Genomic DNA, 26,016 nt, shown 5'->3' on the forward strand with positions numbered 1-26,016 from the left:
CCTATGTGACACAATTACAACAAGTTTGAGCCGATGGTTGGAGAAGTTTGCGATATTATCAGTAACAAGAGCCGCAAAACCCGACAGTGCATCAGCTTCATGCAGTCGCCGGCACTGGAGTCCACGCTGTGTTGTTTGGCACAATGAGGAGGGTGGAGGGTAACTTGAAAGGGTCTTTTCCTTGAGGATTTGGCACGAAATAACGCTACGCCCCGTTTTAGTCCTGGATAAGGTGTGTGGCGCCCTCGCAGCCATTGCATCTCCCCGGATTTGCTCGGTCCCGTTGGAATTTCACCGCTCTTCTCATGAAATCGTGCGGAGTGTCGCTCGCCGCCGCCGCCTCAGCCGCTGCTCCGAGCCTCGGTAATGACGAGGAGAAAATGGCGTCGGGAAAACCGACCGATATCGAAGAGGACTTTCCGAAGCTAACGCCGCAAGAGAAAGAGAGTTTGGCCGCAATTGACAGGTGAGCTTGGCCGTGGTATCCTCCGCTCCACCAGCTGAGTTCGTGTGGTTTTATTTGCTTTCTTGCACTCTTTGAAACAACACCAACGTCCCCTGAAGTAATACGGAACCGCCTGTGTTGTCTGTCCTCTACTTGCAGTTCACTGTTTGGATTTCACAGGCTTCAAGAAGATGGCGCCAGAACGAAGGCCTTGTTGTTAAAGGTAATTTCGGAGTTGGACCACAGCCGCCCCCCTTGTGCCGTTTCCCCCGATCAGTACACATCCCACCTGGATGAAGTGGTACAGGCCTCTCAGCAACTCGTATGCTACAATGTGCTAGCACGTTAGCTTCGATTCCCTCAACTTTAAAGCTGCTCTAGCTTCTATTTGAAAAAAGTTGTTTATGATTGTGGCATAGACAAACACTGTACAGACATCACGACCGTGGACCACCCCAGAAGTTAATGTTTAAAGTCTCTTAAAACAAACTGCTACTTGCAGCGACGTGCTATGGATAACGATCATCCCACTATTAGGGACTAAGAACTGCGTCTGTTTATTTTAGCATGTAAGCTCGCATAAATGCGTGAATATAATGGGTAAAGTCTTTTGGTGACCGACTTAATTGAATGCTATTATAGATACTGGTAAGATGATACATTTATTTGTGGGGTTTGTCAGGGAAACCATGGCTTTAAGCGTGGCAATTATGAAGTTTCTTTTTTATCCTATATTTGCTAGTATTTTGTCGTTGTTTTTGTTATTATTAATATTATTATTACGCTGGACGTAACGCTCGTGTCTCAACATCTGATGACTCTGCTAGCATGTGGCTATACAGCTGTGGCGACCCATGCAACAGTCACTGTCATTCTTGGATGTCTATTGTTGTCTATTATATACGCAGGCAGTTTTGGAACATTTACATTAATGTATGATAGGTGTTGAATATCTCCATTTGTTATTCGACATTTGGCAGAGGTTGAACTGCCATGTAAACGGCTGAAAATTGTGCGAAGGTTTATCTCAGTTTAACTCCATTTTGAAGGTCAGATAAACACTAAAGAAAACGATTTGTATCCATTTTGGCGTGATATGCGATCACTTACACATTGCCTGTATATTTAACGGATGCAAAAGTCAAAGCAAAATCAGAAGTTCACATGACTTCATGAAACAAGCAGACATTTCTAGAACATAATTACCAGTTGATGAGCATCACCAAACATTACGGCTGTGTTTTTGTAACTGTGTGGCTCTTTAAAGAGGAAGTAACTGCATCTTTTTAAACAGTAACAGCTCCTGCCACGTGTATGCAGCAGATTTGCCTGAAGCATTTGGCTGTCTTTGGTTTATTAAAAATGAAATGGCTATATCAGAATTTTGATTGTCTGGTCGGTTACATTAGTAACTGGTGGTGTGTTGGACTATAATCTAAAGGTCACTTGAGGTAAACTCAAGCGTTGCTCGCATCTTTACAGTAATTGACTTGGCGTGGTGCCATAACACTTGCAAAATGGGTAATGTATTCTAGGGTTAGTTTACAGAGCCCGTGCAATGAAAATGGCTTTGTATGTGACTGGTCCGACACAGGGTCCTTTGTACACTAAGAAGCCACATGCTGACTTTGTCAGCTGGCAAACACCTCGGTTAACCTTGGTTGCCCAAATCCAAATGCCCAAGAGCCGGTGAAATGGTTGTTCTACATGGGTCTGTGTCCAGACTGTGAAAACATTTCCCTGCTGTTCAACTCAAGAGTATTCTTTCCTCAGTGGTGTTTTTCCAGTGTTTTAATCAGTTCTTATTGATGTGACTTGTTTCCTGCTCATGACAGTCATTTATAAGAAATTATCTTGTCAGATTAGTAATTAGAGATCCTGTGTTGTTGTGACTGAGGAGCTTTCAACAACACAAAAACGCCTGTTGATGAAATAATTGAGTGATAAGACCAGAGGTGACCAGACGTTCGAAAATGTCTTTTTCCACTGGCGCCTGAGATTATAACGGTATCAGCGCTCAGCTGTCTGCACTTCGGGATGACTGTAAATCAGCATGGCACTAACCCGCATCATTAATTCATTTTCAATAAGCAGCTTGAGTAATCATCAATCACCAGCCTCTTATGTTCTCTTGGTCTAATGCTGTCCGTACAAAATGGAAGAGGACTCAGACTTGAATACATTTCACAAGGCTTTTAGTTAGGATTTTGAAACGAAGCGTCCAAAGCTCTGCCCCTCCCCTTCCCTCCTGACACACCAGGTCACCCACAGACAAAACTGGCATTGTAAAAATAGAAATTGTAAACATCTACTTGTAAAAAAAATAATTTTCTATAATAAAAATATCTGAGTCAAATAATCGTTTGACTCAGATATTTGACAGATGAATTTGGTATCTATTGCTGCAGTAACACTTTCAGATGCAGCAGTCTCCTGGGCAGTTGTTTCGCTGACCCTGCTTAATTAAAAAAAACGTTTTAATGATTCTTTCCCTTACTACAAGCTAAGCGTCTACAGTTTTATTCATCTTCTTTCATATAGTTATGCAAGACACGCATACAGTTGGATCAGCTAAGTATCTGTGATGGTTTTCTAGACTTTCACACCTTTAAACAATCATTCATTCAAACAGTATAGTTGGTTTTGCAAACCATTGTGTAAAGTTTGGAGCTTCTCTGCAGCTTCCTCCTGTCATCAGCCCCAGACATCCCATCAATCACAGCGCTTCCCTGCCACGAGTTTCACTACAAACAAATATGGCGGCTGCAAAAGGGTTGAGACTCGGCGCATTTTGGTCACATTCAGCAAAAATACTGAGAGGAAACACTACCAATAGGGCTTTATAAAGAGACAAATGATTGGACATTAAGGGCGTCCATTTTTTTTATGTTTTGCAGTTTGGACGCGAGCAGGTCTCATCACTTACCTCTCTTCCAAAACTTGGGGTTGAAAGAGCGAACTTGCTTCATCGAGTGTTCCTCAATTAGCAGTTACAATAAACCTTGTGGAAGATGTTTTTTCCAGAAATGTTTGGCTGTTTAATATTTCTTAGGCACATTTCACGATGGAACTCTTGTGCAGAGGTAGATAGAATGTTTGTCAGTGTGTTGGGTATGTCTGTTCTTGTGTGAAAAGTTTTGATATTTTTTTTTGCTGCTGTCTTCAGTTTCCGATGTTTCGCACATTAAAAGGAAATTAAAGGACAATTTTATGAGTGCATTGGAGGGTGGTAAATGAACTGAGTTGCAAAATGGAAAATTAAAATAGCCCTTGTTTACTGTTTTGCTGTTATTCTAATTTTAGGAACAGTTTTTTCCTTGTTTCTTTGTGTTTATGTTAAAGAGCCAAACCCATCTTTTCCGACGCATGCATGTACTTCAAATGTTGAAGTCCTCCTCTTCTGAAATCTTGACCAACCAGACGTTACAAGACGCCCGCTGTTTCAACACAGTGGGTTTTGATGTGCCTCTAGCGGAGCTCTGAACCTGCCCACCTCCTTATTATTATTACCAGTGATTGTGTCCTTTGCATCAAATCAGAGATGCAGTGGTGATTCAAGTTGGTTAGGAGAAGTATGTAGTCTCTGATGCTCAGATGTGTCCGTCACCAGAGGCAGAGGTGGGAGTCAGTGTGAGAGTGACAGTCACCGTTGTCCGATTCGCTAAACCAGGATCTCATTTTTATCTCTGCTCGTCTACAACCAAGCGTTCAGACAGGACGGTGCACGGCAACTGGTCTGGACTGACAAGGAAGTGAGGCTTTGGCTGTGAGAGATTTTATCTTCCAAGTGTGGAGTTCATATGGTGTTTAAGAGTGCAGCAAGAGCAGAGGCGAGCTGAAGGTTTCCTCCTGACCAATCACAGTATAGTGGTCGCGGCTGGGGAGCAGGGCACATTTTCTAATGAAATGCTTTTATAAGGACATATTTCCAATCATAGCGTTTCATGCGAACAGACACGCAGTGATGTGTTCAATAGAGGTAAAATATTATTTTCAAACAAACTAATTGCCAGATTAAATCCTCTTAAGCAAATTATTTCCCCATGTCAATACAAAGTGTTTCAGAAAAGAAATGTTACCACCGGGATTTATGTAACTATACAAAGGTTTGTAAAAAACCAGTCAAAAGCCAGATTTTTATTTGTTTATTTTTGATTGTTTGTGACCCAGGCTGTTAGCTGCTACGACGCCCTCATCCTGAAATCTGAAGGGAAAGTGGAGCCTGACATTTTCTGTCAACTTGGCCACTTCAACCTATTGTTGGAGGATTATCCAAAAGGTAAAAGGCCATTCCTCTGCAAATATTAATTCTACACTCTTAATATTTTATGTTGCCACATTCTACCTTGTTCATTTTTTTCCTTCATTAAGTCTCTCTTCCTCTCTTGCCCCTCAGCATTATCAGCATACCAGAAGTACTTCAGTTTACAGTCCGATTACTGGAAGGTGAGTTTGAGCACGATGTTCAATTTTGTTTTTAAAGTATGAGATGAAAACGTTGTCCTTAATTCCAGTGAGAGTTTAGGTCATGTACGTAAATAAAGTGAAAACATAGTTAGGGAGGTCAACATTGTAATGTATTTTATTGATTTATGCTTATTTTCTTCCAACCTCTGCTCATTGATAAGGTGACCAACCAGCATTCTTTGTCATCATGTTGTCATCAGCTAGGGGGAGGGGTCACACGTCAGTTTATTAGCTCTCAGTCAGATGTCGCAGAGTCTTTTCGTTTCATGTGAACTATACAGTCGTACTGATTGGGCATGTGCAAAATACAAAAATGCTCCTGAAGTGCGTCGCCCTATTAATGCCTATATGGGGACGATAATTACAGTGGAATTGTGGCAGCAAAAATCATGGTCACAGTTCAAATTCAATTCATTGTGCAAGTATAGATCTGCTTGCTATTTTGACCACAATAACCCAAAAACTCTTTGCTGTATATTTTTAGCTAAGGACTCCCTTTGGCTTCTGATATATGTAAAAAACTTGCATGTTGTTTTTGTTTGAAGGTGAATAAAATGGCATGACTCAAACTAAATCCTGTGTTTCTTACAGAATGCTCCATTTTTATATGGTCTTGGCATGGTTTACTTCCATTACAATGCATTTCATTGGTAAGTGCTTTCTCTCTCTTCTCGAGACGTGATCAGCGCTAAGCCAGTTCCTTTTTCAGTTTTCCATTATGCAACCTAAGAAAGTCATTGGTTATTTTGACAAATCCGATTTTGGTACCAATGACATGACAAACAAATGTAAATATTGTGTTGTGTTTTGGAAAATCTGAAGCAAGTTGAGTCGAAATCTTAATTACAATCAAATATTTTTCCTTGCATGCCTTGCATTCCAATAAACCTGGACATATTATGCATGTGATGTAAATGTTCAATGTACTTCATTAATAATGTAGAAATCATCGAGCAGTCATTGTGGGAAAAGCGTTCAGAGTATGCGTACATGCCTTTTAGCATATCGGTTTTAAAGTAAATGGTCAGCCATTTCACTATGGCTTTCAGTTGTCAAAGGTCCCCTGTTTACGCATTTAACTAATTTGTCGACTTGCTTTGACGTGTCGTCTTTCAGGGCAATCAAGGCATTTCAGGAGGTGCTATACATCGACTCTGGTTTCTCAAGAGTGAAGGAGATTCACCTGAGACTAGGGCTCATGTTCAAAGTCAACACGGACTACGAGTCAAGCTTAAAGGTAATGGAGACAGTTTTGCTACTCCTATTACTATTTCAATTCTTCTGGTTGTTTTTCACCTGTGGAGTTTATGACCTGAAATTATGCCTCAGCATTTCTTGGTGTTGTTGACAAGGTCTGCTGTTGCTTTCCATCCCTACCAAGTTTGGTCATCTCTCTGGTGGCCAGGAACACGCGCGCCGCGTTGTCATCATGACATTGGGCTGTTTCATTCATTGTTTCAAGTGAGACAAGTTGATGCCAGCACATTAGAAAAGTGGCTTTACTGCTCTGACCGTGTTGGGCTGGGTGATTTTGACTAAAATCAAAATCCATATTATTCTTTTCCTGAAAATTAGATTTTGTGGTGAAACTACTTGCACTAAGCTCGTTGAGCTACCGCCCCACCAAAGTGGAAAAATAATGAACAGAGCTCTTGTCTTGATGTGGTCTTTGTTCAAATACTAATCTAGTGAGGCAACATTTCTGTTGTTTCAACATCATATATTTTACTGATTTAATGAAACACTGGTGCGTTCGCTGCTAAAACGTTGGTTGCGATGTCTGCCTCGCTTGCCCTTATCTCTGTTCCTTGCGGTTCCTTGTGATGGCAGTGCTCTGTGAACGCTCTTCGTTCATATTTCCAATTGACTCACAAGACATTGGTATTAGTCAGACCGTTTTCACTTCAGACACGCTGCTCCACTGGTAGGAAGTCCGAGGTCACATCTGATCCTCCAAAAAGTAGGAGCTCTATCATACTAAACAATTGTAAACGATACTGACATTCAGTATTTCTGTTCATGTATTTGACTGATTTAATGACACCAATGCTGCCTGTAAGCACAGTGTTCAGTGAAAACACTAAATTCCCAATGCAGTACATATTCAGAAAATAACATATAAATAGTTCCATTCTCTATCTTCATCAAGCCACACACACACAGCTTTGTTGGTAGAGGAAACGTCTCAGTTGCACAGACGCATGGCTTGAGTTTAACAATCAAACTCTTCATAATCATCTCTGAGTACAAAAAACACTTGCATTCATTTAAGTTTTCTTTTAGTCCAGTTAGTGTTGTCAGGAATGCTGAGCCAACAGACTGCTGCTGAGGAACCAGACTAGAATATGACTAAATGATCATTTATTCACATTATTTCTAATATTTCTTCAATAGCATCTAGGAAATGTGTCCAGTTTGTTGGTAGAGGAAACGTCTCGCACAATTATCATTATGGCAAAAATTACAACATTTATCGCGATAACTTTTTTGTCCATATCGCCCATCCTTAATCCCTAGTAATGGGGTATTTCACTGTTTTCTGTTTTTCTGTTAATTCTGTCTATGGTTACTGGTGAGAGGTATGAACCCTGTTGACCCCAAATGTGACCCAGAGCGATGTTGTCATTGAGTTGGCGTGAAAGCAAACACTCTTCCTTCCTGTCTGAGGACACTTGACCTCGCGTGTCCCAAGTTTAACAATGGCAGGTGGATCATCTATCTTCTGTCTGAGATTTACAAAGTCTGCCGCACTTAACCCACACCCGCTAGCTGGAGATTTCCAGACGGTGGCGTTCTGTTGCTGACACCAAGTCCCAATGTCTTAAAATATTGTATCAGTATATTTAGTCAGGGAGTTTTTCTGTTTTGTATCGTGTTTTAATAGATAAAAGTTAGATTACTTCAGAGATTTACAGTGGAGCGGCCCACCAAGACAAGAATTGCTTGTCTGTGTTGACTATGTTCCGCTGTGGCACAATTGGTCGAATTTTAAACATGATCATTATTTTGGCTGCTATGGATGTGTTTGCATTTGTGTGACAAACTTTGGACACAGTGCTAGTAAGTTTCATGCATTTCCAATCAGTATGAACATATAGAATGCCAAGGTTTCACATTAGACGTGAAAAACAACAGTACTGAGGCATTTGAAACCTGTCAATCATTGACATATGACCTGAAGATGGCAAACGTGTTGTTGAGGTGCCGTTTCAATTCACTGTGGCTGAGAGGAAGAAAATATAAACTGTGGCTTATTTGATTCCAAGCCCAATTACTCTCACTAAACATTATTAGCCATCAGGTTCATGCTAAATGGCATGCTAGCACAATATGCCACAGGGAAATGGAGGACATTAGAACTTTATTCGTTCCTGTATTCTGTAATTCCTTCCATTGCATTGCACTTCCTAATTGCACAAATATTTCAGAATACTCAGGCACACACACCATCACTCGCACAACAGTTTGTGACAGCACTAACACATCAATGCTGCAGTCACGCTATGACAACTGAGTTGGGGAGCGGTTACTGACAGACGGCTCTCTTGCATGGACAGGACATGCGGAATAGAAGAACGATGCTGATGTCTGGATTTTCGTAAGAGCTTAAATTGCGGCTTGAATTTTTCTTCTTTGTCTTAAACATGTATTACAATTAAAATGTGTTGCAATTCTCTGTGTGAAGCTCAGATGATGCTTTTAATAGTGGGTCTTCCATCTCCCTCCCACTTGTGCTGCATGCAGTGGTCACAGTGGAGGTGAGTGGCAGCAGGCTAGTTTGAAGAGGTAGGGCTGAAGGCCAGCTGTGTCAGTCATGGATTCCCTTTTATCTTTAAGCATTCAATTCGTGGACTGATTCAGTTTGAAATCCCTGTACACACGTATAAATTTGTGGAAGAAATGGAAGATGGAAACAACTGTTGCACTTTTTGCACACTGTCTCAGGACATTTGCATGAGTGTGAGCACATAGACGTGTACCCCCCTCTCCCTGAAACAATCCATTGGGGCTTTTTTTTTTCAATTAACTTACATCTGGTCAGCCCAATGTTATCATTGTGGGTCACATTAGCTGCACATCCTCTCTGACATGTCTGCGCCCCGCTCCTCGACTGCCTGGCTTAGTGCCAGTCTTGTGCACTTGCAGATATTGACACACACACACCACTGCCCCTGTTCTCTCCAGCCTGGGATTTGTTCGTGTGTGGAGGAGCTGAATGAATATTTTTGGGAATTAAATGGAGATATAGAATAACTTGCATGCAACTATGTTTTAACCTTGTGCCAAATTGATGAGTTAGCATGTTCTGATCAATTGTTTGGGAACTGACTCGTTCTATTCATGGCAAATGTCTGAGCTCGAAAGAGGTGCACCAGTGTGAGTGCTGTGATAGTCTAGCACATCTGGACATAGTGGCGGTTCATCTCTGAGGATTCTGTGTATCCATAGAAAATAGCTTTGAGCTGAGAAAGAAGGTGAGATGAAGGGAGGGGGAGCTGGTGTGTACGTGTGTGTGTGCGCGTGTGTGTGTGTGTTCCTTCTTTGAGGTATTGTGTGTCATCTCCCTGCACTCTCTACCACAGCCGTCTGCTGAATAGTAATCACTGACACCAGGATAGCAGAAGGGGAAGGCAGCAGGGCTGAAGGGGAGAGAACAGGATAGATTGCAGTGAGAAGGAGAGAGAAGGCAAGCATAGTTATGAAGAGAGAGGTGGAATGCAAGGCTAACAATCCTGCTGCATTATCTACTTGCTGTTTGCAAGTGTGAAAAGGAAGAAGGAGGCAGGAGATCTGCCGGAGGATCCACTTCTCCTGTGTGACGTGCTGGTGGTCTAGGTAACACATTTGTCTTATCTCTGTTTCTTAATCTGTCGTTCACCGGGTGCTGTTGAATGCCGTGAGGCTTTGTCCTTGTTTTTAATGTGTAACTGAAAAGATGCATTATGTGCTGGAGTGTGAGCCCAACTGGAAGGATCTTGATTTGTCTGTGACATTGAGCGACAGTGCTGCGAGTTTCCGGGCCTCTGCATCATTCAATGACAACTGACCCCACTGAAGCATAACCTCAGTGGCCCAGAGTGACAGTTGAATGTGAGCTTTATTGTGGATATTCTCCACCAAGCAATGCAATAGCACAGTGTGTTCTTTACAGCGAGGCTCATGGTTGCAAGTGCTTAAGAGTCTTCGCTGACCCAGATTACTGACACTGATGCCTTTTTTAGTACAGTTTGGTGGATGCTGTTGCTTTCTACTCATCAGTGGTATTTAAATGGAAAAATATTTCACTGGGAGAAACAGATGACTATTAAACTGGAAGTTGGCACTGATCCTTAATCTATTACTTTAAATCAAGACTGTTGAGGATAAAATGGGTCACAGTGTTGCGATTTTATTCGGGATCATTTGTGTCCACATATTTTTTTCTATTAACAAGTTAGACACAGCCGACCCCAGTGTTAGTCATTTTAAAACATCCAGGATCCAAGAAAGTCTATTAACAATTTCTACCCAACCTGACCTTGACCATGCCATTTTAGCATGACCACAGTGCCGTTATTAAAGTGAAACTAATGTCAAAGTTAAATAGAAACTCTGAAAGTATTTAGCTCTTATCAGTCTTTGAATTATTGTAGATAAAGCATCAAACGTTTTTCATCTATAATATGTTAATGTTCAATAGCTTTATTGACCACAACCATTATTTCCAAACACGTGGATTCACTGAAGGTCAGAAAATGAAAAAGAGGCTGTCGTTGTTATCCTCTGGGTGACGGTGGCAATGGGCATCTGCAAAAAACGTGCCACGCCTTGACATAAATGCATATGGGCTTTTGAGCAGATCAAACTGTCTGGATGGCAGGAAAGAGGAAGTCAGGATCGGGGACCTAGGGACATGAGTATTGATGTCTCAGTTACCAGAGCCATCAGTGTCCTCTCATGTTTCAGCCAAAAGAGTTGAGACTCTTTTGTGGTGGATCCATTGAGCTTTTCAGGAAACCAGATTAGATGGCAAGGCAACACGATTTTGAGCAGCAGAGGCGGTCTCTTGCTGCTGCTTCTGCGTACTCTGAAATCTATTCTTACCAGTTGGTTTATTTTTAGCCATTGACTGGTTTTCCTCCAAGCAACATGAGCATCATGCTGAAAATGTGAAATCTGGAAAAGTAATGGCATCATTGTTCTTTGTCTCTGCAGCATTTTCAGCTGGCTTTACTGGACTCCAATCTCTGCACTTTGTCTAAAGCTGAAAGTAAGTCGTATATTGATTGCTGTTGAAATGCTATGTTTTATGCACAAGCTTGTAAGCACATGTTGCACACTGGAAGGGTGCAGAAAATATTTCTGCAGAGCAGTTTCTCCTCTGCTGCCTTCACCCTGCTGACTCTGCCTGAGACTGGGGTTGCCTAGGAGACAGCACAAGGAGCAAGAGCTGCAAGTGATTGCATGCACATTGCAGAATACATACACAGTGTGATTTCAGTCCACCGGCACACTTGAGGGAGAACGGTCCCAGGGCTCCTCCCTTCTGTGCTCCATATTGTGTGCCGTCTGTACCCACCTAGGTCCGCTCAATGAATGTTTAATATCAAGTATGAAAAAGTAAAACCATCATTCTTTTTCTTTTTTTCCACAGTTCAGTTCCACATCGCTCATTTATATGAAATTCAGGTAAGACTCACTTAATTCATTGCCTCACTTGCCTTATCACTTAAAAATGGGTATAAATATAACAACAGATTTTGTTCATCGCGATGGATCATTTAACAAATGTAGCAGGATTTTGTAGACATTTCAGAGGATGAAGTTTTCACTTGTTTTTCCCTCTCTAGTTTTGATTCTGCGTGTGCTGGGTGTGAAATCTCTCCATCTGTGCTCTCCACTTGGTAGCAAAGGCCTTGACATCCAAACTATTTAAAGTATATATAAGAAAAGTCGAATACTTCACTTGGTTTTATATTGTTTTCTATTTTGATTGGTAGATAAATTTACCAAGTCTATCCAACAGCCCGAGCTTCTTGGTTTTACACTGCATACACGACGGCTGCTTAAGCCTTCAATCGTGGAGTGTCAATGTCCCACCACATCCCTGTCAACGGCGTCACCACCTCACAGTCACCGCTGTAGAGTAGTAATACAATTGCTAATACTACTTCCCAAGAGAATTATCTGATTAGGAGGGTGACTTAATAATAACTTGAGGAAAATTATATCTTTACTTTATTAAATCTCATTGTCGTCCTGGTCAGAAATCTTAACTGTGGCTGTGTGAACTTTGGTTGCCCCAGATTTAAAGTCACTTGCTCTGCTGCAGTTGAACGTGAAAATTAATTTTGCATGAGCTATGATGGCCAAGTGTTTGGCTGTCTGGCTGACATCCTCTTCATCGAAAACCGGACGGACCCTCAAATAGAATCTCTTATTTATGTTCCCCAAGTGTCGAAGCTTAACCGGAGGTGTCTTAATGATGCATCGACAGGAAGGGTCCTGAGACAACTGTGTGTGTTTGTGTGCACATTGGAGTGCATGGCTGTCTCCTCACTTGCCCTTAAGTGGTTTTGTAGACAAGCGAGGTCTGGTTGCTTTAAAGAAGTCTGGGTTGATAAGAGAAGACTGGCGATGTGAACCCACGCCTTCTATCATTGGAGAGGTCAATAAGGTTGCAGTGTGAAAACAAACCACGCGCTGGCCTCAGGGCCAGAAGGATCAGGTTTCTCACAAAATACAACTGGCATTGTGTGGCATTGACACACATACACGGAAGTGCAGACACACTTAAAGGTGCCAGACGTGTTGAGTCTGGCCTGTCCTCCTCCTTGCTTGACCCTCCCTGTCTGCATTTGTGTCTGTGACTGGTCATTACCACTGTGAGAAGGTCTTTGGACTCTCTTTGTGTGTGTCCAGATTGAATCGTAAAACGCGGAGACCCTCCTGTCTGGCTTGAACAAGCGCTGTCTTACATCTTCTCCCCTCATTTGCTTTCTCTCCATCTGTAGAAGAAGTACAGGGCTGCTAAAGAGGCATATGAAAGTCTATTGCAGACGGAGAATCTTCCTGCACAGGTGAAGGCGTCAACACTGCAACAGCTTGGTGAGTTCACTTTTTAATTTGATCATCTATCATTTGAGAGCATGGGTTTTGGACTACAATTTATTGTACATCAGGATGGTTCATGGAGGTCAGTTTCCTGCAAGCAATAGTCATGATCATAGAGAGAGTGTGCATCTCAACCACGCTTTAATCACTCCCCTCCCCCACCAGTGAGGCAGCATGACAAATGCACCACACATACAAAATCATTTACTCAATTCTGACTGGTTTACATTTTGTGCCTTTTAAAGTTTCATTTGTACTTAAGCTTTTTCTAACCTGAAACCCGAATCAATGTGGTATTATGGGGCTTTTGCTGTGTTTCCAAATATTCATAGTATTTTGCTTTGGACTCAAGTTTCATCTCGCATTGTCTCTTGTGGCCTAAGTGCCTTTGTGGTACTTATTTATAGGATGGCCAATGCCAGATGAAAAATATAAATAAAAGTGTAGCTTTGGCTAATGTACTTGTAATGCTTGCTGTTTTTATTGCAGACTGTTGATTTTATCTTTTAAATTGGGGTTCTGTCTTGTTTCTACTAGAATAAGACCATACAAATGTCAACACTGAGGCTTGTGTGTCTAGTTTTGGTCGAGGTTCGTCTGTTGAGCAAATTGCTGATACATCCACTCTTCAACTGAATGTGTTTTAGGCCGCTTTATTCTGCACTAGTTCTGTCTCAGATAGACCTTTCATCCACACAAATCCGGCCATTTCTGTCACTGGATTGGATACTTTTTGGAAAATAGGTCCCTGGGTGAATATGTTTCAAAACATTGGATGTGCGTGTCCATCTTTACTGCTGATCGATAGGAACGTGTTTTTTTTTTTTAAACCGGCCATGAAAAACGGGGTTGGACAGGATGTGTCTGTCGTCTCCCAGAACCTGTTTTTCGAAAGTCCAAGACTGTGAGGATATGGTTGAGGACGGGTCAATCCATATTCTAACCTATTTAGTATGACCATGTTTTGCTTATGATTTCACCTATGACAAATTGGAAAGCTGATATTGCAATCTGCATTTATACTTATGCAAATTGTTCTGCATGTTGGGAAACTCATCCCTGAGAATCATGTGGCTCAATTTAATTAAAAAAAAAACACACCTCATCGCCTCATGGGGATGTTTGTCTTCACACCAAGAGTTGCTGGCAAAACAACTCTTGCGGTTTCCAGAAAGACTTGTTTGTGTTAAAAAATATAACAGTGATTGTCATTTACTCTGAAAAGTTTTGTTAAACATACAGTAAAATATATGTCACACGAAACTCACACTTGATAAATCTAACACACTCATTTACATGTAGGACTCACCAAGTCCTATGTCCAGCATGTCTGGTTGTAGAATCAATATGTCACCATCACTGCAATTGGAATTAACAGACCAAGCATTGACGTTCCTTGTCTTGTCTTCTGGCTGGCAGCCAGACCTGGTGGTGTAGTGTGTGTGAAAAGCCTAGATGCATGTCAGGACAATAACTAACAAGAAGTCAAGTGGATAAACAAGGTCTGATATGGGAGAATTCTCTCTTCTGCTGCAATTGTTTTGTTCTTTTGCGATGATCATATGTCTTTGGTTGCCGTCTACCTGCTAATCATCACTTATTTGATGAGCTCTGCTGACCCAGATCAGGCAAATGGTTTGAATGCATGCAGTCTAGATACATGGCCCCTTGGTTTGGTGTATGCAACATCAAGGATAGTTGACAAAGCTTTTTGCTTATTAATGGGACAGAGTGTCGAGTGTAGCTGCCTGCATTCTCAATCCTGACTTTAAAAAACGATATTTATGACATTGGTATGAAAATGTGACTGTGTAATTTACATTTTAAAGCATTTTTCTTGGCCATTGTGGGAGCTGCCGCCCCCACCACCTCACTCGGTTGTAAAGACCCGACATACTAAGGTTGTCATGGCGACCAGTGGATAATGCCACAGGTGTGTAAAAGTAATTGAGGCCCTTTAAAACACGCAGCGTCTCCTTGTTGTAAAACATCCACCACTACCACACATACTATGGTGGTGTGAACCCCTGCTGGTGGAAGTGGTTGTCCGATTTGTCTATGTGAGCTCTTTTGAAGTTGCTGGGTGTGAAGAATCCCCCCCCCCCTTTCCTCCAACCTCACACGCACATGCTCACAGTGGTGCTCTGCTTCTTGCCCACTTCCTCTGTCCGTTAAGCACTTTGAAACCTAAATTGCTGGTCTCTTTAAATGTCAGCAGTAAGCATTTTGTTCAAGTCCCCACTGTAGTGTAATGATTTATTTTGGTGGTGCTTTGTTATTATAAATCAATTCACACAGTGGAAATTCAAACTATTGGATCTGGTTTGATTCATTGGCAAATAAAATATTAAGAGCAGAGGAAGGTTTTTGCTGACTCCGTAATGGCTGTCCAGATATGCGATGTGACTGTCAAACTATTTCTTTAAGATTCCTGCTCTTTCTCTTCCAGGCTGGATGCATCACATGGTGGAGCAGCTCGGGGATAAAGGCGCCAAGGACAGCTATGCCATCCAGTGTCTGCAGAAGTCTCTAGAGGCCGACCCAAACTCTGGCCAGTCGTGGTACTTTCTCGGCAGGTAAGATGGATACGGATGGAAATATTTTCACGCCGGAGAGACCGTGTTTATTTATGACTCTTATTCTCTGCTCAGGTGCTACTCCAGTATTGGGAAAGTACAGGATGCCTTTATCTCCTACCGTCAGTCCATTGATAAATCAGAGGCCAGTGCTGACACCTGGTGCTCCATAGGGTGAGCGCACAATTCCTGCCACTTGTACCAAAGCTATACCTGTCTATTTTCAAGCCTTGCTTCCCTCCTTCAGCGTTCTCTACCAGCAGCAGAACCAGCCTATGGACGCACTGCAAGCCTACATCTGTGCTGTTCAACTGGACCACAACCACGCTGCCGCCTGGATGGATTTAGGGACACTGTACGAGTCCTGCGGGCAACCCCATGACGCGATCAAGTGCTACATCAACGCCACGCGCAGCAAGACCTGCCTCAACACGGCCGCGCTCACTCAGCGAATCAAACTGCTGCAGGTAGACATCAAGATTCGTCAGTGCAGTTCGACTGTTTGGTGTTGTGATTGGTGCTGTCAGTGATGAAGGCTGATATGAATAGGCATTCATATTCATGCTCTCCTGTCATTGCATAAAACCATGTTTTGTAAATCCTTATCAATCATCTTTGAATAGCTGCTTTGTTTTTTCCCCCCCCGAGGACTTTATCAGTACTCATGTGTCTGCACAATTTCTCCTAGGCACAGTTGTGTAACCTACAGCCAGGTAGTCTGCAGAATAAGAGTAAAATGCTTCCTAGTATTGAGGAGGCATGGAGCCTTCCCATCCCTGCTGAGCTCACGTCCAGACAGGGAGCCTTGAACACAGCACAAGCACAGCAGGTGAGACCCGGATCATGCAGAAGATCAGAACCACTGCGACACAGAACTCTGCTTTCACACTTTGACACACATTAATATCCAAAAATAAACAGACGTACAATTCTTGCCCTGAAGGGAAATAGAAGTTCGATAAAGTGGAACAGAGCCTTGAGGACTAGGAATGACACTGGGATTGCTTCAAGCTCATGATTTGCGAGTCAGTGACCTTCTTAAGAGAATGAAGGGTCATATCATGTTGCTCTGTCGATTAGATGGCCTTTACTACAGTGGGATATAGTACCCTATGATTTCCTCCAAAAGGTAATCACTGTGGGCTTATTGCATCCAAGTTTGGAATACAACACAAATCATCCATCATATTGAAACTGCAGTTTTTTTGCTTGTGTCCAAAGGCAAATTTTAGATTTTATTTCTTGAAAATATGAGCTTTAATGTTGAAATAAAATGTTATCCCCATTTACTTGAGTTTCATACCGACTAGATTTCTGCTGCTCCAAATGTGTTTCATTAACGCTCAGTTTGCACCCAGTTGTGCCTGTAATTGATTTGTGACACGGCTCATCCGGGAGCATTCCTGATTTGAGGGTTTGCTATTGTTGTTGACACCGAGCTCTGAATGATTTGATAAGAATATTGGTTCTGCATGCTTCTCCCTGTCACAGCATGAACCCTCATTATGACCTTAATCTACATTTTAGCACTTGGATTAAGGTACAAATGTGTTAATTGGTCTGTGCTTGGTAGGGAAAAGGGATTTTTTTATACATGTAGTTTCATGCTTTTAACTGGATTAACTGGTAGATGTGTCCTCATCCTTTATCTTTGTCGGACTTACAGGCCTGTTCAGGTCCTGGCGACGCATCCCAATCTGCTAGTAAAAACCACTCGGACCTGCAGGCAAGTCCTGCCAAGCGCAAACGCACAGAAAGCCCAGTAAAGGTACCCGGACTTGAAACCATCACACGTTTTGTACTACAAACCGTTATAATATATGTGTATGTCGTCATCAGGAAAACGCTGAGTCAATCAACCCTAATCAAGTTCCCGGCTGGTATCTCACACCACAGAAGCTGCAGGTAATATTTAGTTTAAAATCACGCTTCATTCTTATTTATTATAGTTTAGCCTGAAATTCTGTTCAAGTTAAGAAGCATAGATGTAAAGCAATACATGTATGAAATGTTGAACAGACAACATAATCCTCCCAAAATACACATTGTTGATGTGGAACAAGCCGTGGTTGCATTACTGTATTTCCCACCGTGCTTTCCAGAAGGAAGCAAGAACATAGCTGGAGAAAGTGAAAATGAACCTTGTTTATACAGTTCCCTTCTAGCAACATTGTCAATATTATTTTGGGACCATATTAGCCTCTAATGTAAAGAGAATTTACCATCATGCACCTTTTACTGCATGAAACTTTTTTCTATTGTAATATAGAACTTTCAAATATCTTGAATAAAACAATTGTGTTTCATTTTGGCTAGCAAGTTTGTTAGACTACTTTTCTGTTGTCCCGACTTTTGAACAAATTCAAATACAAAATTATCCCAGGATTGTATTCCCTCAATTTTCACACTGTTGATTTGCGTTGCTCCTTGAAATGCTCATTTGCTGCTCACTCGCACCTACATTCATTTTGCTATGGAACGAGCCCACCCAAAGACATGCCTGAGACCAGTACCTCTTGCCAGTCATCCAATCTCTTCGTCTCCGTGGGTGGATGTAGGGCCACTTGCTCCGACACTCGATTCATTTGGAGCTGAGAAATGAGGAAAACAAATAGCATGCATGCACATGGTGATGTACCAAAATGGTCAGGTTCACTTTTATTTTATTTTTATTTGAATGTTAGATTATTGTTTCAGAAAACTGCAGTATAAACTGCGTATAAAGCTGTGTTTTTACACACTTTTTTTTTTCATTGATGGTACATGAAGACAAATCGCTGCCATGATGTAAGAGTTCCACTTCAAATATTTCTACTGAGGGCTGCATGTTTTTAAGTAACTCATTTGTATGTGTCTAAATTTGTGCAGCTTCTGGATCACTTGCGAAGCAACAGAGCGAACCTCAAGAGCCCGCAGGTGCAGATGCTGGAGCAGCTAGAAAACCAGTTCTCACTCATGCAGCAACATCAGCAGCAGGTACACGTTTGAATATTCAACAGAAATGAAGCGTTCACTCGCTCAGCACAATGACAGCTGACAGCAGGCATCGACACACTCACTGACCATGATGACCTTGGCAGTGGCTTTTCATGCTCTTGTTCTTTTTTTTTTTTGTCAGATGAGGCAGCAGTCGGCGGGAAATGCTCAGCTGCGTCCCAATGTCCCAAACGGCCCTGTGGCCGGATTGTCAAACCACAGTGAAAGCACCCCACACACGTCCCCACTGAACCCAGCAGCCACCCGACCCCCATCTGTCCCTCATCCTACAGCCAATGGATCTTGTTCTAGTCCATCACCAGGACTGCTGGGTCGCTTGGATACCAGTTCTCCCAGCAAAGGTCACACCACAGGGCTGGGAGGTGGCGGTACGAGCAACGGAAATGTGCCTTACCCACAGCAGAACTCTCTACCTCACAACTGCACAGCCGCCACCAACCCGAGCACCAGCAGCGCTAGCGGCAGTCCCGGCCATCTAGAGGAGACGTGGAGGAGCAAACAGTGCAACACTACCACTCAGGTATGGCTGATTGTAGACTACCAAGGCTGCATACACATGACAATGAATTTCGGGGGCTACATTTGTCATCTTTAGTTCCTCATTTCAAAACCCTGTTCTTCCTCTTTTCCAGGGGCTTCCAAAAGGTTCCCATTTGGCAGGTCCCAATGGAGAACCCCTTTCCTGCTCATCTTCCCCTCAGACCGCCTTTTCTTCCTCTGGCATTCTGAACCAGGTGGGACATTCCTCCGGGCCCTGCACTGTCTCCTCATCGGCCTCCTCTTTATCCCCCACCTCCCCGCAGACCACACCAAACCACTTCTCCTCGCCCCCCCACGCCACCACTACCTCAGGGGTCCACACCAAAGAAGCTGCGCCTGCCGGGGTCAACAGCGCCACCAGTGGTGCCGTTTCCTCTTTGACATCAGGTCCAGAGGCCTCCGCAGGGACCTCTCAAAGTTCCGGTGCAAAGCCTGAGCAGGGATTGACCAATCACATCCAGGACGTCCCCACAAGCCATCCTAGCTCTCCTGCCCTGGGCGCGCTCACTTCAGACAATCCTCAGCTCTCTGCCTTGTTAAAGGGAAAAGCCAGTGCAACAACAACCAACGATGATAACAATAACTGCAGTAACAACGGAGACCCTTCCTCAGAGAAGATCAACAACGTCCTCTCTGGTCTCCATGCCTCGGTCAAACCACCATCGCAACTTTCGGTGTCTTCCTCGCCGTTGTCGGCCGCAGCCACGCCCTCCCCAAGCTCTGCTGACCAGCGAGCCGCGACCAGCCCGTCCTCTTTCACCAGTCAGGGGCGGATGGTCAATGGAAAGGGATCATGTGAAGATTCTCGGAGCCCACTGAAGGTTGAGTCTTCCGCAGGAAGTCACAGGCACTCGTCTAGTCTCTCACCCTGGTCCTCCGTATCCATCTACCCCAGTTCCAGTGAAGTTCTTAAAGCCTGCAGGTATGACGCTAGACATGCTCTTGGCTCCAGTAGTTGCCTTTTTAAATGACTTCCTAGAGTTGTTGGATGATCAGTTTCTCCCTTTTGCTCGCCAAACTCTTACAAGCTGATGGTCATTCACTGCTGTTTTTGCAGGAATCTGGGGAAAAACGGTTTAACGACCAGCAGCATCCTTCTGGACAAGTGCCCGCCACCACGCCCGCCTCCTTCGCCCTCCCCCCTGCTGCCAAAGGACAAACTGAACCCCCCAACGCCCAGTATTTATGTGAGTATGAACAGAGCGAAGAGAATCAACCCAGCCTCCATCTTCTCTGACAGCAAGTGGTGTTTAGTGTCCGTAATAGTTAAAAGGTCAGCTGTTGTAATGTCCTGTAGTAGTAGTCCCTCCCTCACATTTCCAAAGATAATGTCCACGTTATCTTTGGTTACATTAATTGTCTTCCGAACTCTTGTCTTTTTTTTCCCCTGTCTCGAATGTGTTTTTTTTTTTTTTTGCATACCGCGCCCTTGAGCTATGCTCAATGACAAATTCTGTTGGCCACTTGTAATTCTGTGTCATTTCTATCACACAGCTTGAAAACAAGCGGGACGCTTTCTTCCCCCCGCTCCATCAGTTCTGCACGAATCCAGCCAACCCGGTCACAGTCATCAGAGGTCTGGCCGGAGCACTGAAGCTTGGTAAGATCCCCAACCCCAGCGCTCAGGGAGAGGTGTCCATCACTGCCAAAGCCTTTTCTGTTCGTGTCTGGTGTGTGCGTCAGCAGTCTTGTCAATGTGGGCGTGTCTATGACATCATGCTGGACACAGTGTCTGTCTTATATGGCGACAGCACCACCTGCCTGTGAAATATGGTACTGCAGCCCAGCATCCTGACTCGCTGATACACATCATATTTCATGAGAATTTTGCATTCACAGAGCAAATATTTGATAATGCAACCCCTCTGCTGTGTTTCCTACCCAGACTTGGGTCTATTTTCGACAAAGACACTGGTGGAGGCGAACCCAGACCATATGGTGGAGGTGCGATCCCAGCTGGCCCAACCCACTGACGAGAACTGGGACCCCAGCGGCAGCAGAAAGATGTGGCGCTGTGAGAGCAGCCGCTCCCACACCACCATCATCAAGTACGCCCAGTACCAGGCATCGTCCTTCCAGGAGTCGCTACGGGTCAGTGGCTCACACTCCCTCAACTGTCCTACGAGTACAAGGACTAATCTTTCCTCTTGCATTGTGCTAACTGGATTTAGTCAATGACATATTTGTTGAGCTGCTGTTGTTTGTTTAATACAGGAGGAAACTGAGAAGAAGAAAGAAATGGAGGCAGAAATGGGCTCCCCAGACAGGTCAGACCATGTCCTTTTCTGATTCTTGTGTCTTGAATCTGTACTTGGACTGTACTTTTAAAATGATATTGATCAGAGATAGATGTATATTTTTAACTTCCTCCCGCCACGATGAGTGATCAGTTTTGTTTTTCTGTGATGTTGATAAATAATATCAATATTTTTGATTAAGAGATGGTGGATTTAATTGAATCTGATGAATCATCTTTTTTGGGCTGTGACTTTTACGAAACTGTGAACTGACACATGTTCATTTCAGCATTCAAGTCCTCGCTGGCATGTTGTTGGTTTTGAAGATGTGAAATACATTTTTTGGCTAACATCTGAAAAGAGATTTGGACTACACCGCAATAATCTGACATTTTCATCAGGGGCAGTAGCAACAGGCGATTTGGTCAAGACAAATATGTTTAATACATTTTATGACAGCAATATTCTGGCAAATTTACGTGTCTTTTTCTGTGTGGCTATTGCACAAATGATGGACCTGTTGCTTTCTGGAACGGTGAAGACAGTTTTCCTGGCATGTGTTGCATTTAACTGACTGGTGGTCTGGTAAAATACTCACCTCTTTGCCGGCGACTGCTTGCTGTTGCCACTGACATTGGTAATGGTGGGAGATTGTTTGTCACTTGCTGTCCTGCCTGTTGATTTGCTTCTGGGCCACGAAGGTGGTGAGTCTTTTTCCTTGTGTGGGTCCATATTAGCTCCAACTGATCTATGTTTGGTGAGCAGCATGCCAATTCCTGTCATTTAGTTATGCTGTTTCTTTGGGGATTTTTCCATGAAAAACATGTTGAAAACCAACTGTGGACTGTGAGCCCTGATCATTTACATGTAGCATACGCTGTTCACGATATAAACAATAACAACAAGCCAATCATTTTGAGTCGTCGTGGAATTGAAGGTTTTGATGATGTATATTTCTGAGTTTCATGTAACTCTTTCTTCCCCTTCAGTCTCAGGCGGAAAAAATGTCCATTCAAACACATCAAGTTTGGCACCAACATCGACCTCTCTGATGAGAAGAAGTGAGTTCCTCCATCGCTGCAGATGCTGCTGATTCACATGCGCTGGACGAAATTGTGACTGTCCTGTGTTCAGATGGAAGCAGCAGCTGCAGGAGCTGACCAAGCTGCCGGCCTTCGCCAGAGTGGTGTCAGCCGGAAATCTGCTGAGTCATGTGGGTCACACCATCCTGGGCATGAACACGGTGCAGCTCTACATGAAGGTTCCAGGCAGCCGGACACCAGGTACTGATGCTCATCTGAAGTCTGTGAGGGGGGCGGGGTTTGAGTTGGTCACTGATGATGTCACACCGTCACAGGCCACCAGGAGAACAACAACTTCTGCTCAGTCAACATCAACATCGGACCCGGGGACTGCGAGTGGTTTGCTGTGCCGGAGCCGTACTGGGGTGTGATCAACGACTTCTGTGAAAAGTTGGTGACACGGCAACAAGGCTGGGTGCGGTCAGCTGACTGGATTTAACCGTGCGGCTCGTGTCACAGGAACAACATCAACTTCCTGATGGGCTCCTGGTGGCCCAACCTGGAGGATCTGTATGAGACCAACGTGCCCGTGTACCGCTTCATCCAGCGACCTGGAGACCTGGTGTGGCTCAACACCGGCACCATCCACTGGGTCCAGGCCATCGGCTGGTGCAACAACATCGCTTGGAATGTGGGACCTCTTACAGGTGAGGCAGGGAGCTGCAAAAGGCCGAGTCATGTTTTGGTGGTTAGGTGTCACCTGGGACAAATGGAAGTGAAGAGTTGAGTACGTTTCACTGTGATAAGCAGCCAAACAGTCTTCACTGTCAACACTTGTGCGATCATTGACCGCTCCTCCGTTCATGTTGACCGGATGGTTGCACGTCGCTTCCTCTGCTCTCATTGTTGTGTGGAGTACACGTCAACTAGTGCATGTTGCACTGCTGCTACATTTCGGCTGGAAGACAGTTGAAGTGAATGTGTGCTAGTTGTCCAGGATCAGACAGGGACCATCTCCACTGATATCTGCAGGCCTGCTTCTTTCATCAAACCCAGTCACAGTCCTGTTGTCGCCTCTTTCTCAATTGATTCAGATCTAGTGTTTGTGTTGCCATGGAAGCACCAACGCTTCATTTTCCCTGCCTTCTTTTCCCCTGCTTCAGCTCACCAGTACAAGCTGGCGGTGGAACGCTACGAATGGAACAAACTGCAGAGCGTCAAGTCCATCGTGCCCATGATCCACCTCTCTTGGAACATGGCCCGCAACATCAAAGTGTCGGACTCCAAGCTCTTCGAGATGATCAAGTGAGTGAAGCTGCTGGATGTCTGTGGGAACTGAGCTGACTGTGCGCCTGCTCGCCAGGTACTGTCTGCTGCGGACGCTGAAGCAGTGTCAGATGCAGCGGGAGCTGCTGCTGGCTGCAGGGAAGGAGCTGGTCTGGCACGGGAGGACCCAGAATGAGCCGGCCCACTACTGCAGCATCTGTGAGGTAAAGACTCTGACATGTTCACCGAGCTGGGATAGTCCCCAAAGCTCCTTCAGCCTGCTGAGGTCGGGCGAAGAAGAAAATGAGTGATGTCAGCAAGATGTTTCTTGAATTCAGTTTAAGTTATTTCTCCTTTTGTAAATACATGAACTCCTCACTCACTCACTACTTGTTACCTTGTAACAAGTTTTGAAAATGTGGTCCAGGGTCATGAAAACCGAGTGATGTACCTCGATGCAAAGATGTTCCGACTCCTCATATCAGACCAGTGAAATCACACTGGCCTTATATTTCCATAAAAATGTCTCTGCACCCGGAGCAGCTTCTGCTGCTGCTTAGGTACGAGCTATAGGTTGTTGATCCCACAGCTCTGTTTGTTTTCGAAGCCTGAGGAGACTCAGGATCATAGTTTTGCTGTATTTAGAACAGCTCCGGGGGAATTGACTTCTTACTGTTGTGGGTTCAGTTGCAGGTCGACTTCTCTCTGCTACAGTCTGTGTGTCGAATAGCGAGCTGACGTCAGCTAGCCTGGGTGAATGGTGAATAAGAAAACAACATTGACAGTGTCGAAGTAGAACCTGCTTCACTTTGGCACCTGAGCCTGGGAGGGTTATGGAAGTGATCTACAGGATGTCGTGTGAGCCTGTGTCAGTGTGGTCTCTTTGCCGCGTGTATTGACTGGTGCGTGTGTGCAGGTGGAGGTCTACGACCTCCTCTTCGTCACCAGCGAGAGCAACAGCAGGAAGACGTACGTGGTTCACTGCCAGGACTGCGCTCGCAGGGCCAGCGACAACCTGGACAACTTTGTGGTGCTGGAGCAGTACAAGATCGAGGACCTGATGCAGGTCTACGACCAGTTCACCCTGGTGAGTGTCCCTGATCTCCTGCTGGCTAGGCCGAAGCTTCTCATTCCCGCCGTCTCTGCCCACAGGCCAGTCCTTTGCCTTCCTCCTCTTGATGTCGTCATTCTGAGGATTCAAACCCGAAACCTTCCAGGAATCTTGATTCCTGATATTCAGGAATTTTAGCCCACGGTCCTTCAGCTGCGCTCGGCAGCCATCTCACTAAGGCAGCTGCACGAAAGCTGTGCGTCTATGCAATTTTGTCTCCCCCTACTGGACTGGTGAGGGACGTCACCACAACCTGACTGTTCTACTTCAAGGACTTATTGAAATAAACCACGTAGAAATCATCACGATCAAGGTTTTGATTGTTTTAAGTGGCTGCGTTGTCTAACAAAACTACTGATTTAATCCGTTTTTCTCTCTCTTTCGTTTTCTATCGTTTGTGTTTTGACCCCCCACCCATCACCCACACTCACCACGAGACGTTAGTGTAGCTTCTGTATGTTAGATAGCCTCTTCCCTGGTCAGCAGACTTCGGTTTTGTAATGTGAAAAGTTAAGTGAAATGTCATTTTGCGGAGCTTCGCAGTCTTTGGAACGAGAGGGAATCATTGGTCACTGAGAAAAAGGGTTGCACATGATGAGAGAGAGTGGACTTTGTTTTTTTTATTGTTTGGATGTAAATTGACACTATTTATAAATGCATATTTATTGCTTGAAAATATTTGTTGATGGAATGCTGTAAGTTTTTTTTTTTCCCCAGAGTACCTGCCATTAAAATCTGAAGGAGCCTTGAGAATTTTTCACTGAGGACCCTCAAATGTTTTCTAATGAAACAGCTTAGTAAGCACTGTACAGAGACCTGACAGTAGGTTTATGTTTGAAGGATGTTTTAAGCGTCGATAAATAAAACTGTGTTTATTTACACCTGCTGAGTTCCTTCATGCTTTAGTGGTGTAGTGTCCTCTCTGTCCTCCTGTTTTTGTTTTTGTTTTTTTCCCCCAGCTGGGGGAAACATCATTTCTGACATCATCCTGGAACCATCCATCGATCCATCGATCCATCCATCCTTCTATCCATCCATCCTTCTATCCATTCTTATTATATCCTTATTTCTTCATTTTCCACTCCTGTTCTTTTCGGTTTCCTTCTTGCCCACTCGTTTCCTGTCGCATCTCAACTATGAATAAAGTCTCGCTGCTCTGAAAGTGAACAGCAGTGGACGGACGCTGACTCTTGAAAGAGCCTCACACGTGACGCGCCCAGCTGTGCCGGCGCACTCCTGACAGCCACTTCATTACCATGAC

The 26,016-nt window shown here is 44.0% G+C and overlaps 1 protein-coding gene across 3 annotated transcripts; it reads left to right on the top strand.

Moving 5' to 3' along the window:
* kdm6a (lysine (K)-specific demethylase 6A) lies at positions 1-25,500 on the top strand. Of its 3 annotated transcripts, XM_053876388.1 has the most exons (30): positions 1-466; positions 605-668; positions 4,616-4,724; positions 4,842-4,891; positions 5,504-5,562; positions 6,029-6,149; positions 11,108-11,162; positions 11,547-11,581; positions 12,907-13,000; positions 15,456-15,582; positions 15,658-15,756; positions 15,830-16,049; positions 16,271-16,411; positions 17,249-17,350; positions 17,422-17,487; positions 18,451-18,558; positions 18,701-19,099; positions 19,212-20,041; positions 20,177-20,306; positions 20,614-20,719; positions 21,005-21,210; positions 21,334-21,386; positions 22,346-22,417; positions 22,491-22,639; positions 22,714-22,828; positions 22,898-23,085; positions 23,542-23,683; positions 23,742-23,868; positions 24,561-24,731; positions 24,797-25,500. In XM_053876388.1, exons 1-30 carry the CDS (start codon positions 306-308, stop codon positions 24,821-24,823), a joined length of 4,326 nt encoding a protein of 1,441 aa, XP_053732363.1. In that variant the 5' UTR covers positions 1-305; the 3' UTR covers positions 24,824-25,500. The 3 variants fall into 3 exon arrangements, with proteins under 3 accessions (XP_053732363.1, XP_053732364.1, XP_053732365.1); XM_053876389.1 differs by lacking the exon at positions 16,271-16,411; XM_053876390.1 differs by lacking the exons at positions 1-466; positions 605-668; positions 4,616-4,724; ... (1 more) ...; positions 5,504-5,562; positions 6,029-6,149 and adding an exon at positions 7,729-9,748.
* Positions 25,501-26,016: the final 516 nt, after the last annotated feature.

The sequence above is a fragment of the Synchiropus splendidus genome, chromosome 10, assembly GCF_027744825.2.
Source record: "Synchiropus splendidus isolate RoL2022-P1 chromosome 10, RoL_Sspl_1.0, whole genome shotgun sequence".
NCBI classification, from domain to species: Eukaryota; Metazoa; Chordata; class Actinopteri; order Syngnathiformes; family Callionymidae; genus Synchiropus; species Synchiropus splendidus.

What these genes read in the sequence shown, in the direction of transcription:
- kdm6a (XM_053876388.1), top strand. Translation starts at nt 306, where the DNA reads ATGAAATCGTGCGGAGTGTCGCTCGCCGCCGCCGCCTCAGCCGCTGCT. An exon ending in ACACAGCACAAGCACAGCAG is followed by an intron (nt 16,412 to 17,248) that starts GTGAGACCCGGA and finishes TCGGACTTACAG; the next exon opens with GCCTGTTCAGGTCCTGGCGA. An exon ending in TCCAGGCAGCCGGACACCAG is followed by an intron (nt 22,640 to 22,713) that starts GTACTGATGCTC and finishes ACACCGTCACAG; the next exon opens with GCCACCAGGAGAACAACAAC.